Source organism: Montipora capricornis, chromosome 10 (assembly GCF_036669925.1).
Source record: "Montipora capricornis isolate CH-2021 chromosome 10, ASM3666992v2, whole genome shotgun sequence".
Lineage (NCBI taxonomy): Eukaryota > Metazoa > Cnidaria > Anthozoa > Scleractinia > Acroporidae > Montipora > Montipora capricornis.
Window position 1 is genome coordinate 14,848,626 of NC_090892.1, and position 15,000 is coordinate 14,863,625.

The 15,000-nt window shown below is 38.7% G+C and overlaps 1 protein-coding gene across 2 annotated transcripts in view; it reads left to right on the top strand.

The window, feature by feature from the left end:
* LOC138018583 (oxysterol-binding protein-related protein 11-like) overlaps positions 1–15,000 on the top strand; it is a 39,533-nt gene that overhangs the window by 15,175 nt on the left and 9,358 nt on the right. The window contains exons 12-17 of one of the 2 annotated variants that reach the window (XM_068865272.1): positions 118–151; positions 8,495–8,545; positions 10,257–10,426; positions 11,038–11,171; positions 13,181–13,266; positions 14,565–14,646. In XM_068865272.1, coding sequence (XP_068721373.1) covers positions 118–151; positions 8,495–8,545; positions 10,257–10,426; positions 11,038–11,171; positions 13,181–13,266; positions 14,565–14,646 — 557 coding nt within the window. The remainder of the gene's footprint in view (positions 1–117; positions 152–8,494; positions 8,546–10,256; positions 10,427–11,037; positions 11,172–13,180; positions 13,267–14,564; positions 14,647–15,000) is intronic. The other variant, XM_068865274.1, reaches the window with a different exon arrangement.

Here is a 15,000-nt window from a genome sequence, read left to right on the forward strand (position 1 = left end):
GCGTTTTTAAATCGTTACCTCAGAGGCCCACTTTTGGATTTACGTAACTTTCTACCGAGATGAATAACAAACTTAGCTCGGCATCATAAATGAATTAAGACTCTAATTGCTTTATAGGTCAAGATTGGCAGCCCGATGACGGAAATCCGGAGTAAGTATTCTCTGCTATTCTTGATCAAAGGTGTGCGAATGCTGTGAGTCGTTCAATAATCAATTTCTGCTCTAGCTGTGGCATATAACCAAACTGTAATATATATTCCTAAAACAGAAGCAGGTTGTTTACGTTTGTTATCTGGTTGTTTCTGTTTACATATTTTTCATTATGTTTTACGGGAGTACTTTGCATTTACTAATATCATCTCGAACGAATATATAGATTGAAAACCGTTACACTAGCAAACAGCGCTTGCCGATAGCTCACCCACGACCGCTAATTATCGGTTCACATTTATCGTCATCGAGTGAAACTTTGAGGAAGCTGTAAATCGACTCAAAATAAAGGTTACCGCAGCATACTTATTAATGGGTAGTTTAAAAAACCTCTTCGGCTTCGGCAACATCAGAACAAGTATATTATCGGTTCCTAGATGAAGAATAATTGCATTGCACATGGGCACGCATTTATCGTACATTTCTTTGTTGTGCTCCGCAAGGCAACTCGAAGAAATCAAATTCCAGGTTTTGACGACAACTTGAAGATGCAACAGTGAATCGTTCATTCTGTATCCTTAATTTAAAGCCGTCCGTGCTTATCCATTTATTGGATAATTCGGCCATATTTTGCAGATGGGAGATGGGAGCACAAAGGTCTATTTCGAAGAGGCGTAAGCTTTGAAACTGCCGTTTAATATCGATTCTTTAATCCATTGTGCCTTCAGCCTTTGCGTCTGTTTGCACGACGAAAATCTAGCGAATCTAAGGACATTTCTGAAATCCTTGAAGTGGATGAAAACTGTTTAAAATGACATTTATACCAGCTACAAGATTTTGATTTGTTGGATTTTCGTAGCCGTAAACTGATGTTTCCGGACATTTCTGGCATTAAAATCTTCCTTTCTGAAATGGATAACTGTTAGTTACATTCCACGAACTCCTCAGAGAATTATTTGTCGCCGAAAATGCTGCATGACCTCAGTCTCTTTGAGTGCCAAAAATTACAAAATAACTCTTCAAAACACGGAAGGGACTTATTTTCCTGATTACGAATCTTTGCGGTGATTTCTTTAAAACCGTTTTTGGCAAAACCATAAAAAGTCAAGGAGATTGCTTGGCGAACGTTCGAAATTTGTAGGCAACCTTCCAGCTGAACATATATTTCAATGAAATCTTCCGTTGATTCCCCTCCCGGGGATGTAAGACCTTCCAACACTGCTTTTTTCTTTTATAAAACAAATTTTAAAAATGGCTTGGAGGCGGTCAAAAATTTTCATTGTTGTTTTGGGTACCTACTTCAAATTACGAGGATCACCATTATTTAAGGGACACAAACACGTTCGTGTTGTACAGGGCTCATGAAACCAAGGTCGCGGTCACACCTGAGAGAAACACAGTAGTAACATTAGTGTGGACACTATTCTAGTGTCAACTCTCTGGTATTTTGAACCCCTAGGGGAACACTGAACAATAGAACATGATGTAACACTAGTGTTAAGGGCCCACTGACGTATTTTTTGGGGTGCGTTGCAAAGGATGTAATGGTTAAGTAATTTGAGAGAATTGGCATTATTTTGGTCAGTTTCTAACTTTTGTAAGCCAATGACCCTAAATATGACGCCATCGTGCCACGCCCATGGTCACGTGACCAATAAATGAAAACTCTAAATTTGTCTCCGTGCTACGCAATTTGGGTATTTAATCGATGGTTTCATAATTTGTATTCGTTTTTGCATCCAGCCAAGTTGGTTTTCTTTTTATTTTGAAAAATGTTCCTTTTAAAGACATAAACGATACTGAAATACCCATAACTTTTTCAAAAAAGATGATTTGAAAAAATCAATGCTTAGCTATATTCTGTATTTGGGGGTGAAACGTGCCATGTAAAAAAAAAAAATAATTGACCAATTCGGCTAACTCAATGTTGTACCCAATTCAAATCTCTCGGGGTTAAGATTCTTTGTGTGGTGAATTTGCATGACAATGAAGCATTCACATTTAAATGATAAGGAAATTCTTGGAACAAAACGTTTTATTCCCAGAGGATTTGAATTGGGTACAACATTGAGTTAGCCGAATTGGTCTATTCAATTTAAAGACCGCCGGAAATTTAGCTTTTTCTCAAACCGGAAGTCAGTTCGTTTACGCATGCGCAGTTGATCTGAGAACGAGCGCGAGGAAGGGCGGGGAAACACCTTCGATGGAAACAACAGTTCGTGCGGTGACTTTTGCTTGTGAGTGGGTTTTCTTGTCAGCTCATGATATTATGACGTCATTTAGCGGAAGTAACATTTTACTTCCTTAGCAACGCGTGAAAAATCCGTCTGTGGGCCCTTAACTCCCTGATGCGACCGCAACCATTGGTTGGAACGTCGATGCACGTGTTGCACGAGCCATGTTTAAACTCCCTCGTGCAACAGAGCTTATTTTCCTTTCATGTGTTCAAACCCGGCTTTGTTCTTAACTGGGATGAAAGTCCCAACAAAACGACCGATTTTTTAAAGTGACTGTTTTAATTTGCTCGAACTACGGTACATCCAGATAAGGAAATTTTTAAACTCAAAAAACCCATGCTCTGAACTAGAGTTAAACGCTTGGTTGTTCTTGAAAAAATTAGGCGCTTACCGAATGAAGCGACGCTTTAAACTCTTTTGAATTTGCAAATCTTGTTTGAGTTGCCAATTCGGTTGTTTGAACTTATGCAGTGGGGACAGATATTAGGTCAGTACGAAACGATGGGCTAGAAACAGTAACATGGGCAACTCTATTTTTAGAGCCAACTTGACTTATTCAGGACGGTGCCTTCTGTTGTTATTGTGCATGCGTTTTGCTCCTCACGCAATCAGTAGTCAAGCGCTGATATGATATTTTTCTGCTTTCATAGCATCGTGTCGAAAGTCGAATGTGGTCGAGGAGAGCATGCTGCTTGTGGCAAAAGACTACAAGAGAGAGCGTAAATGGGTATCACTAGGCACAACTCACAACGACGATTTTTCCAGCATTAAATTAAGTGATTAAATCACTCTTTATTTAACTTTATTATATGACTAGCTCCGTGAGCGGGCAAGATGAACCAAATCGCGCGCTCTGATTGGCTACCCGAGCGGGAAGATGGAGCGATACTGCCCGCTCGGGATTTCTCGCTTGGTCCCGCAAGATCAAAGATCATTTTTTGGTGTTTTAAGTCATATAATAAATCCTTTATTGACCAAGATTGTTCGGTCAAGATGACTGGATATTGGCCTCGTTCTTTTTTTGCGTGTTTATGGATCTCGACTTCGTCTCGGTCCATAAACACGCAAAAAAAGAACTTGGCCAATATCCAGTCATCTTGACCTCACGCTTGGTCAATAACCCATACTTACTGTCACATACATTACAAATTGGTCCGAGACTGGCCTAAAAACAGCAAGGTAGTGTAAGCAGGCCAGGGTGCATAGGGACGTGCGCGATAAGCAAATGTACGCACATAATGTATTTGTACCATTGATTTTTCTCAATTACATTTTCTTAGTTTAACATATGCTGAAGAAAGAAAAAACATAGAACAGTTTATATAAAAGAAGACGAAGTTGTTGGAATTTTGGTATTTATCCTTTGCAAGTTAATATATATCTTCATTTTTTGAAATATTGTTCATGAGATTATATTTAGGAAGGACCTTTCAGAATTTAATTACAGTTCGCGAGAGAGAATTTCGGTTGGCATAATTCGAGATATTTTGATACAACGCTTCTCTAAGACACGTGTAAACTCGTATATTCAGGATGTACGACTTTTTGTGCTCCAGTTGTGTGCGAACACCGTCGTGTCGAGCTTTCCAGTGTAATATATTTGTGTTTTTTACCAGAACATGGAAAAACAGAACAAAACGATAAGAAGAAATTAAGTTGCTTAAAATATCTCTGTGAACGGAGCAAATGAATTTAGATGGCGTAATTTCGGATCGAATGTGAGAAAAACTGAGTGAAACAAATCATTCGGACGAAACCATTCTGGTTCTTAGGTCAATACTAACCTCACTTAAGTCTAAATTGATCTATTATCTATCAGATATAAATACTGAACAAGACAGCCTACCAGAAGAAACGAAATTAAAATCTCCTCTTGCACAGCTACAAAAATTAGCACGGCACTCCAAATTCGGAGCATGGTAGCACGGATTGGGTTTTCGAGCAATGTTCCAGGCATGTTCTCGGCACCCCTTGATGTTCTGGCCCGTTTGCCTAAAAAGCCCTCATTCGGTCAAGTTTGCACAGGGAGAATCTTATGCTAAAGCCCTTCCGAAATAATGTGCGAATGCTAGCTAACAAGAGTGCCGTTACAGATTTTTGTGACCGTGTAAATGGGCTTAAAACCCCATTGGCGTTAAGAGGTTTAAACACCTCGTATACTCTCACGTGTTTGAATATCTTTACAACTGTTTAAGTCACGAGAGGTTTCTTAAAACATAGCATATTTATAACGGAATCAAGGTTATCTTCTATTCTTAAAAGAGCAACACGTTCTTATCATTGATGAATTTTTACTTAACGTAGATCGGGTAGCAAGATCGTGAAATTGGTTCAACAGACGTTCAAAATAATCCAAACTTACCTTTTTATGCTATTTTTTAGTAAATATAGAGGAGGGTTGCAGGTGTCGAAAGTGGCTCTGTTACCACAGTTTTGTAATTAAAAACAGATTTGACTATCGAGTTAGCATTTGTCATTTTTGAATAATTTTGAAGTCTTGTTGTTCGAGGATATTTGATCGTTATATCCCGGGAAACGTGAAGAGTGTCCAGTGTTTGAAAACATGAGATCTTATTATCCTCGGATATTTTAAGCTACTCCCAATTTAATATGCTATTCCAATAACCCTAAGTTATGTGTACTTTTCTGTATGGTAATGCATTGTGGAGGAACATCTTTGTGTTGCGTGGCACCGTCCTTAATTATTATCGCGAGACCCAAAGAAAGCCATTATGAAAGTCCCGCGTTTGTTTGGTGCAACATCATCGTTGCTGCGACTTTAAAGTGCTACTGTGATAAAACAATCACTTCCTTTTTCCTCTAGGTTTGAAAGTATGTTTCCTTAACACCTGATTGGAAAAAATTTGAGTTTTGATTTTTATCCGAAGATTGTTTACTTTGAGTGCAAGTTTTGGATTTCACAGTCTGCCTATTACTCACGTTCAACACTGACCAATTCGGATCTGGGGAAAAGTGACATCATTTGCTTACTAGCTTCAAATTTCGGCGTGTAAATGCAGTTTATTATATATGCAAAACACGAGTTGTAAAGTCTGAAAACCTGAAACTCCCGCGCTGTATATTAATTCATCCGCGCACACACGCATTGCCTTCCTGAAGAAGTGAGTCTTTGACGTCATTTTCTCCTCCATCCAACTCTCTTAAGATTTTAAAGTTAGTAATGGCGGACCATTATATAGCAAAATTCCAGTTAAGATAAACAGATGTCTTTATGAAATCAAGGCTTAAAACTTGGGGCACTCAGTGTTCAGTTAAAATAGTTTTGAAATTCAAAGAAAAAGATTAATAACTTTTTTGGCACAGCCTCAAATTTCGCTTCCGTTTTAAGTAGACAACGTGCAGTCTTTCTTTCGTCGCTTAGTTAGTCGAGCGGCGAGGAGAAGACAGGCGCGAGACAAATGGCCGCTCGAAATCTGGATTCGAGGAGGAGCTTGATTTCGATTTCGTGCGGCCATTTTTTCCAGTGCCTGTCTTTTCCTTGCCGCTCGACTAAGAGACTGCTTGTAGTCTACATTTGAGGGAATGGCTGTATGTTCTTAGACTAGATGGAGAGACGCGTAATTCGTCTGGGACGACTTTGCGTAAACGTTACTTTAGAAATACGGGCTCAGTCAGACGAATTTTGCATCTAGATGAACTATTATCGCGGAAAGTGCGTCTCCAAGTGGTGACTAAATTTTGTGGAAAGTTCCCCTGAACGGATAATGCGTCTAGTGCCCATCTTCATGCGTGAGTATGTTTCGGTCATTTCAGACGGATAATGAGTCTCGTACTGTTCGTCCTGTCTTAAACCAGACAAACGCATAATTACTGGGTTGCCATTTTTCCGTTGTTTTTGTTTTTGTTGTTGTTTTTTTTTTTGCTGTGTCGGAAATCGGAAAAGTTGCGCAATAGAGTCTTTCCTATCACTCCCCTGCTAAGTATTGTCTTTGTGCCTAGAGTCTTCTGCGCGTGTCTTTTGTAGGTTTCAGGGGTAGTAGAATTGCGTAGATTTTATCCGGTGGACACATTACAAGCAATGGCGGCGAAGCCGATGTATCGCGAATGGTGTTTTATTGGATCTTTAAACAAAATATACCCTTATGGAGCTCAAAATCGAAAAACAACACAAGCGGAGAAAAATAAATATCTGGAATCTTAAGGTAGCTCAAACCGGTTTCAACAATTTGGAGGGAATGTGATAAATTATTAGAAAGATTAACTCTACAACACTGTTTCCCTTGCAATGTTACGGTATCATATGAAACACCAAGATGCACATGTTAATGTGACGTAATAAATTACCATGGCAACAAAGTAACAATATAAAAAAACCTTATATTTTGTGTTTAAGCGCTTATATCTAAAACAAAAACAAATACTCAAAAATTTGCGTACTTATCACTCTCCAGCAATACAAAATGGGGGTCACCGAGTTTCGTCTTTGAGATATACATGTTTAAAGACGGAAATAGCCTGTTTTTAGATGGCTCTTTTGTTGCCATGGTAACCCGTTACTCCCCAATTAATAGAGCGCTCGTGCTCAGCTAAATAACCTTGAGACTTAAATAAAGTGATTATTATATATTATATTACAACTTTAAAGACCTTTTTTTCTTCAAAACGAGTGAATGGCAATTTTCTAAATGGCTTCAGTTTCGGGCCGTAACCGAGAAACTATCCCCAGCTACCCGTTGGATTGTGGTCTCACCTGGAAGAGCACGTGACCGGTAATGCTGACATAGGCCACTGATGGGTTCGATTCCCGTACCCTGAAGCCATGAAATTTTCAGGCTTTCATTTCGCAGCTGCTAAAGTAGCGCTGATATTAACTGCGTTGATCATTTCAAGGCAACATATTTTCCGCAGTTAAAGCGCGAGGTCCGTACTGGAGAATATAATAGTACATTTGAAAGCGGCCTATTCAGCCTGAGAATTGCTTGCCATATCATTATTGATATCATTCTTTACGTCAAGCACGAATCACATCGTTGCATGCATGCTTATTTAAGTGACCTAAAAGCGTAGTCGACATCTGTTGAAACAGTTTGGTTTCTTGAAATTTTCAAAACGTATCGCTAAAGGGAGAATATAAAACGTTAAATTAAACGGCTGTTTAAAAAAAATGGTAAGACATGGGGCACCTTCCCAAAATTTCGAAAACTTTAGGAAATGCCGCATTTCCTCGGTAGAGAACCATCTTGCTCCTCTATAGGTTATCGATTCCCATTCTTATCATAAAGGTCTCATTTACGTTAACTGGTTCTTCGGCACATCCTCGATGAAAGGACCTGTGAACCCCCCGACATAAAATAAAGAATAACTAAGAAAATAATCAGCTAGAAAAATGTAAAAAAGTCAAATGTGATAGATTCTCCCACTGAACTTGGTATTTGCATTTTTTTACTTTGTGGAAGCGAGTAGATAAACGCATTTCAAACGAAAATTAATAACTGAAGAATTAATTTCCACAGTTGGCTTATGTGGCTCACATTTTGTCTTTGCAAATTTCAGTTCCATGGGGAAAGAACTTTGACTCAGATTAAATAAGGGCTTTGTAAACGAAGAGACATGTCCAGGAAAAATTACAAATAATTGCAACTGTACCACGAAAATGACGATTTTCACTAAGAAGACAAGAAATCGCAAAATTTGTAAGCGCGTGCCATCCTGGACATAAATGGGCGAAGATAAATGAAATGATTGGTCTAGCCTGCCACGCAGATGCTCGTAGGGCTTCGTCACGGATTCATTCCCTACTAACTTCTGTTGAAACGAAAAACCACTTCCGTTCAACAGCTGTTTGCCCACTATTAACGTTGACTAAATGTTTTGTGCATATCCAATCACATTCTGCGAAAGATTGTCATACAAAACACCAGTTTACCCAAAACTGGAAAACGACCTCTGATTGGTCCGTAATCCACGACAGGAGTGGGTTTTCCTTTCAGCAGACGTTAGTCGGGGAGGAACGCGTGACGAAGCCCTAAGAACGTCAGCGTGGGAGGCTATGATTGGTTGTGCTTTAATAAACGTTAAAAGGCCAATAACATTTAAATAAAATAATTGACTAAATGTCTTACTGCTAAGTTTTAATCGTTTGGCAGAGTTCAAAGTGATACCATCAGCTACACAATGAATCGAAGACGGTTTTTAAGGTAAATGACTAACCAGATTTTAAAGTAAAAATTGAAATTAAAAACTTAATCATTTTACACATTTTTAAAAATAGATTCTCCGAGTAAAGGCAGGCAGCCAAAATAAATAAATAAATTTAACTGAACTCTTACTTTTATCATAACTTTTACAATTGAGTCAAAATGATTATTTGACGTTGCATCTGAACCATTTATTTCGTTAGGAAAAAATCCGTTCATGTTTGCATCGGTAGATCAGTTTTTATGATTCGTCTCAAAACTTGGTTGAATGATCAGATCTCCAGTCAAACCTGCTTGTAAACTAGAAACAGTTACCTATTCAAGCTGCGGAAACTTAAGAGATTCAGTGGTTGCAAATGCTGATCCTGGTAGAACCCTTAAAAATGGTAGAAGTGTTTTAAGTGATCATCACTCCACCGTATAAACTAGAACAATCAAATTCGTTAAAAAAGAGAAAAAAGACATTTACCAGGGACCGGTTCCGAAAAGGGGTAATAACTCTATTCCAGGAATATATGTGCCGGAATAAGGCATATTTATCCCTGGAATAGAGTTATTACACCTTTCAGGAACCGGCCCCAGGGTTACCAATGCTGGAATCGAGGTGGTTGGAAACCATACTTTGGAAAATTCAGCACTTTGAATATTGACTTTAACAGTCGTAACCCGTAATGTTGGAATTCTCAATTCAATGCAATCCGATTAGTGGGAACCGGATTCTAACGATTAAGAGCCGGAATCCAGCTCAATGGAATCCGTAACCCCCAGGCATGCGCCCTGAACCAGAAGAGAAGACTCTTGTGGTCTACTGTACACGCAGCGAAGCCTGGTTTTGCAGTAAGGCTCATCTTGATAAAGCGCAAGTTTGAAAGCTTAACCATACAGTCGAAACGAGTACTCGTTAATTAAAACAATTGGCCACATTTCAGGGAATCATCTTCCCACTCAAATGAAAGTAGCAAATAACCTTTTTTCTAGCAATCGTGGAAACTCGTTTTCAAGTGATAATTGATATAATTTTTTAGACCAAATAAACTAAAGCGATATGGCATAAGGAAAGATCAGTGTTATCTTTTTATTGTGGAAAATATTTTTCAAGAAACTCGAGGGGTTCAGTTTTCGGCGAAAACTGTCGAGTTTGGCATCTTTGCAAGAACGTTTTTCCAGTGTTTCTGAAATCTTAATTTACACCATGGTGAAATTTGAGATTAAAAATCCATCTTCTATATCGCACCTAATTAAGATTTCAACCAAAAGTGTTTTGTTGGTCATTAATGATTGAAAAGAAACGATAAGAAATTTCAGAATTTTATTCTCGAAGTTTTGGTGGAAGAAGAAAGCTTTGTTATGAATAAGTAAACAAAATTCATGATCCGCGAAGACAGTATGAACTCTCCGACCTTCAAAAAATCATTTGTCGTTAAAAGTCTGCATCGGAATGTCGCTTCGCGACTGAGTACTACGAGGTTTGATAAATATCGTATAGACTTCCTTGAAAGTAAAAGCGATGAATTATAGAATCTCGGCCGTGTTTTAAAATGCGTAATGAAATTTCCTTTCTTGTGAAACAATGAAAACTTTGTAAATGATCATCTCAATGTAAAAACAGTCTAATTTAGTCTCCAACCCAGACATTTCTGTGTCATTCATTGTGTCTATACCCGAGAAAATGTCATGTGTGTTAAATTAAGATTTATCTTTCTATTTGAAGCTTTAAATCTCAAAGTGATCGATCGACTGGAGAAGGTGGACATCACGGGTCCAACAAGAATATAACAACACCTAAATTGCAAAGAAAGGATGAAAAACCTGCGGGAACAGCCGAGAATTCAACGGTTTCGTTTTGCGAGAAAGAACGATTGGAAACGCAACATAGTATCGGTGAGTGCACTTAATCAAGTTTGTTGAAAAGTAACTTTGTGTTTTCGTTTGTGTGCCTAGTTTTATAGTGCACGCCTAGATTTCATCCTTTTTGGAAACTACAAGCTTGCATTGACTCTGACTACGACTTTGATTATACTTTGCCCAGTTATTTTAATACCTAACTTGCAATTTATATTTCTTTGGTTCGGCAAATGATCAGCATTGCTTTTTTTCAGTTTTAAGTATTCAAAATGTAAAAAAATTTGAAGGCGAGTAAATTGAGTGAAAATGGGAATATCTAATTTGTGTAGAAAACATGCATTCTTTTCCGGCCTCAATGTCGACTCGTCAGTCATCTTGGAAGCAGCGATTGCGTTACACGGTGGAGACAAGCCATTCCTTTTATGGGCAAGGATCGTAGTATGAAGCTGTCCCGTTGTCAACCTCGAACTGCTTGAGGTCCTTTGACATAATCCCATTGTGTTGTCAGGAATGTTATGCGTGTGAACTTAGCTGGAATGTAAAGCTTTCCATTCAAGTTTAACGTATAAATACTTCAACTACCGTTAAAGGGTTTCTCTGCAACTCAAGTGTTGCCCTTTTTTATAATTGTCATTTTGCTCTGACAGGGGACAGGGACGAGGAAACGGACGAAAAAGCTTACTGCGTGGGAGGAGAGCCTGAGAACCAATCAGTGGAGGAACACAAGAGTGTTATTTTGCACCTCTTGTCTCAACTTAAGCTGGGAATGGACCTCACTAAGGTGACTGGTTTGATTGAAAGATGTTGATGCTTGGCTCATTCGGAAGTAGGCTTGCAATGCAGCTATAGTTCCATGGACACAAATTACAAGCGTATTTTCAAAACTGTGTTTGTATCTGTATGTGTAGGTGTTTTTTTCGTCTTAAATTAACTATTGTTACTACGAGCTCACAGAGTAGCAGACTTATTTTGGCTTGGAAGGTGGGTCCCTGAGTTCAACGATAATGTCGATTTAAGGTGATTCCTCAGAAATTAAAGTTCCCGATGAATTTTTTTAAAACTTTCCCTGAATGTTCTCTACCAAGCACTGTTTCGAAAAAAACAATAAAAATGATAGGTCACCATTCTCGCTTAAGAGATATGATGGGCCAATCTTACCCAATTTATGCTTGTACTCGTGCTATTTAGGCGCATTATTCATCGGTCCACGTTACATTTTGCGGTAGCTCGATAGGTAGTTTATAAAAGTAATACTCGGAAAAAAACTTAACAGGTAGAAAATGTCGAGCATATAGAACAACATTATATAAAATTTGTGGAAACATAACACTATTTGAAACGACGTGGACGTAAAGCGTTCGTAGAGTCGTTATTTTTGCGGTCATAATTTGCATCACAGAGTAACGGGTTCCAACATGCTTTCGCCTAGATCTTTTTTTGCTTCCGATAAATTTTTTTAGTTTTCTTTTAAATTAAGGGGCACAATATGCACACTATTATTATGCAATAAAAAATACAGGTCACCATGCTCGTTTAAAAGAAAATGAGCATTTATTTCGCTATCGAGCTTAGCTTGAGGGAAATTTCTTTCGCTGTGTACGTGCACGCGCTAATTTGCGCGCGCTAATGACGCAAAAATCGTGCGCAGTAGGGATGCGCAATGCAATACTGAGGAATCACCTTAAGGAATTTTGTTAGTCACTATGATTTTGCAAATGCGTGCCATTAACAAAGCGAGATTGAATTTAACGCGTGATCAACGAAGTCATATCTAGCAAGAGAACAGATTCATATTTGGCCAACGCCATAACCACGGTTTTTTTTCCAACCTTGGCTTCAAAACGAGTCCAACTGCGAATTTCATAATGAAGCCTGGACAGTCTCGCTTTAAAAACGAGGCAGAAGTAATTTTGAAATGGTAGTGGTAATTTCCTCATTTTTTCGTGGATTTCAGATCTTGTTTGTAAAACACTTGCTGAGCCCAATGTTTAAGCTCAAGTTTGTGAAGGATGGTGTTTTCTTGCTTTTGCTAAAAATTGCCAAGTTTATGGTCCTTTGTTGCTTGAAGTTTCTTCACAAATTGTATGTGATATATTTACAATTTGTTGATACTTACTTAGTATTGTGTTTGTAGATTTTTATGTGTGTAAAATGGTGTAATTGTTTTCATAAAGTAAAAAAAAAAAACTGAAGTCCTGAATGTGTTTTCGAATTAGAAGCGATTTTTTTAAAACAGAAGTTTCTTTGAGGAGGCTTGTGTCCTCGTGGAAGCTCATGGAGACGCATGTTTTTAAAAACATTATATTGCAGTTTTTTATAGTTAACTGAATGTTTTTGTTATACTGTGGAAAAAGCGACGTTGGAAGTGATGCATACGCACGGCAGTTTTAAATTTTGAGTAAGTGACGCTGTAGCCATTCGGAAACGGTCAGGTTCAATAATTGTATAACGACTGTTGCAAGGATGATGCGACACAACGACGCAGTGGTATTTCATCGAAGGCCACCAGGCACAGCACAAACGCACATTTCTTAATATTTGCAACATTGTGACTGTATGGATACGTGCTTTATTTGAGGGGAAACGTGTTGATTACGTTGGGAGTAGGTATGGCTCAGTGTTGAGAACACTCGCCTCCCACCAATGTGGCCCATGCAGGTTGGCGTCTCTTGGTTCTCTGCTCTGCTCCGCTAGGTTTTTCTCCAGGAACACTAATATTCCCCTCTCCTCAAGAAACTGACTTACCCTTTTTTATTTTTTTTATTTTGGTTTGTCTTTTTATCTTGTCAGGTTGTTTTACCCACTTTTATTCTTGAGCCGCGTTCGTTGTTAGAGATGTATGCGGACTTCCTTGCTCACCCGGATCTGTTTGCGAGGTAAGTGACAACAATTCCTGACTTTGACGTCGTAAAATAAAAGTTTTGGTGTGATGAAGTACAGTAGTAATGTCCACTGTCACAACGTTCTTGCAACGGCTGTTACGGAAGGCGACCGGAAGTGAGCTGTTTTCTTTTTACTTGTCTTGACACTTCCACATTTGTATTGCCAAGTTTCTTTTCGCTGTTATAGACGATTAGTTTGAAAACCTGGAAGAGACCACTTTCCTGGCATGCGTAATGTTCACTTCCGGTTTCCGTCCTTGGCTCAAAAAACATCTCGTGCTTAAACACGAAGAGGCACTTCTTCACAGTCACGCTCCGCTTTTGTTCGAATTCTTTCAAGGACGACTGATAATCCAAGATGGCGTTCAACAAAAAGCAATACAGAAGCGGAACTCTTAAAAGATATTTCCAATGCGAAAAAAAAAAGAAGATACAAGAACGAAACATAACATATTGCAACACATTACGGACAAATTACCTTTAGGGGCTTTTTATAGCACAAAAGATCACAGAGCTACGCGTCCAAAGTTGATTGACAAATCATCCGCATTTGCCTAAGGTACCGCGCCTTTTATAGTGCGTCTTGGGTTGTTTACCGTTTACCAAAAAAATCCGAAAAGTTCGATTGCACTGTAAATGGGAAGCCTAGTTTGGTCTTCCCATACGGAAAATTTCCGAAGAAAGTGGATTTCTTGAAAGGTAGTCCAAACTTTCCAACCGAAATTCTCAAACGGAAAACGTGTTTACCATTTGCATTCCCCCGTAAGTTTGCCTCCCTCCAGACTCTCTCGGTAAACTTAAATGAATTGTGTGGATGGTACACGCCGATTCCAACTGAATTTCCCATCTGGGAGTCTTTGTTACCATTTGAACAAACCTACTACCAACCAGTTTCTGCTGGTGAATGGTAAACAACATTGTTGTCCCTGTTAATGTGTTATGGTTGCCGGAACGTTAGGTCGACAATTTTCTAAAAGATAGTGAAAATAAACAACTCCACTTTTCATGGGACTGATTTGAATTTCACACACATCTGCTCGCAACGAGACTTAGCTGATTCGCACAATACTAGCCAAATTATCCGGTTTATAACGATTTCTTTTGTTCATAAATTTTCATTGGACGCATAATTCTTTGTACAAAAAAAAAATGAAAGGGAAAAAGAGATTGAGAAGCGCAAAAAAGCAAGCTTTGTTAGCAAGTTAACGAAAGCGTAGCTTTAAAAAGTATTAAGGGTGCAGGTTTGTTGAATGTCTTGACCTGTAAAATCTGAGCATGTTTATTTTGTTCAGAATTCCAGATGGTCTCACTGCGGAAGATCGAATATTAGCCGTTTTGGAATTTTACCTAACTTCTTTTCACGCTGGAAGAAAGGTAAGAAAGTTAGTACCTCTAATTGCAGCTTCCATCCAATGCACAGCAGTGCATCTTAAGCCTTTCGTTGCGCAAGTTAATCTCATTCATTCTGATAGCTCTTGTTGTGCTCTTGTTGAGGTATACCTACATTCCTGCGAACGAAAATCATATTGAATGTAGACAAGGGCAAACGCGAAAATAGTCTTTTTCATGACCATGAAAAAGCGAGCGATTGTTGTTTTTGGCTGCGCGTTCTTCCATGGCCTCACCGTGCGGCGTGCGATTTTTCAAGTTCAACTTGGGGCCAAGAGAACTGGAAGGAAAAAAAGGATCCGTGACTTGCTGTGAGACTCGAGAAAACGAGGTTATGAA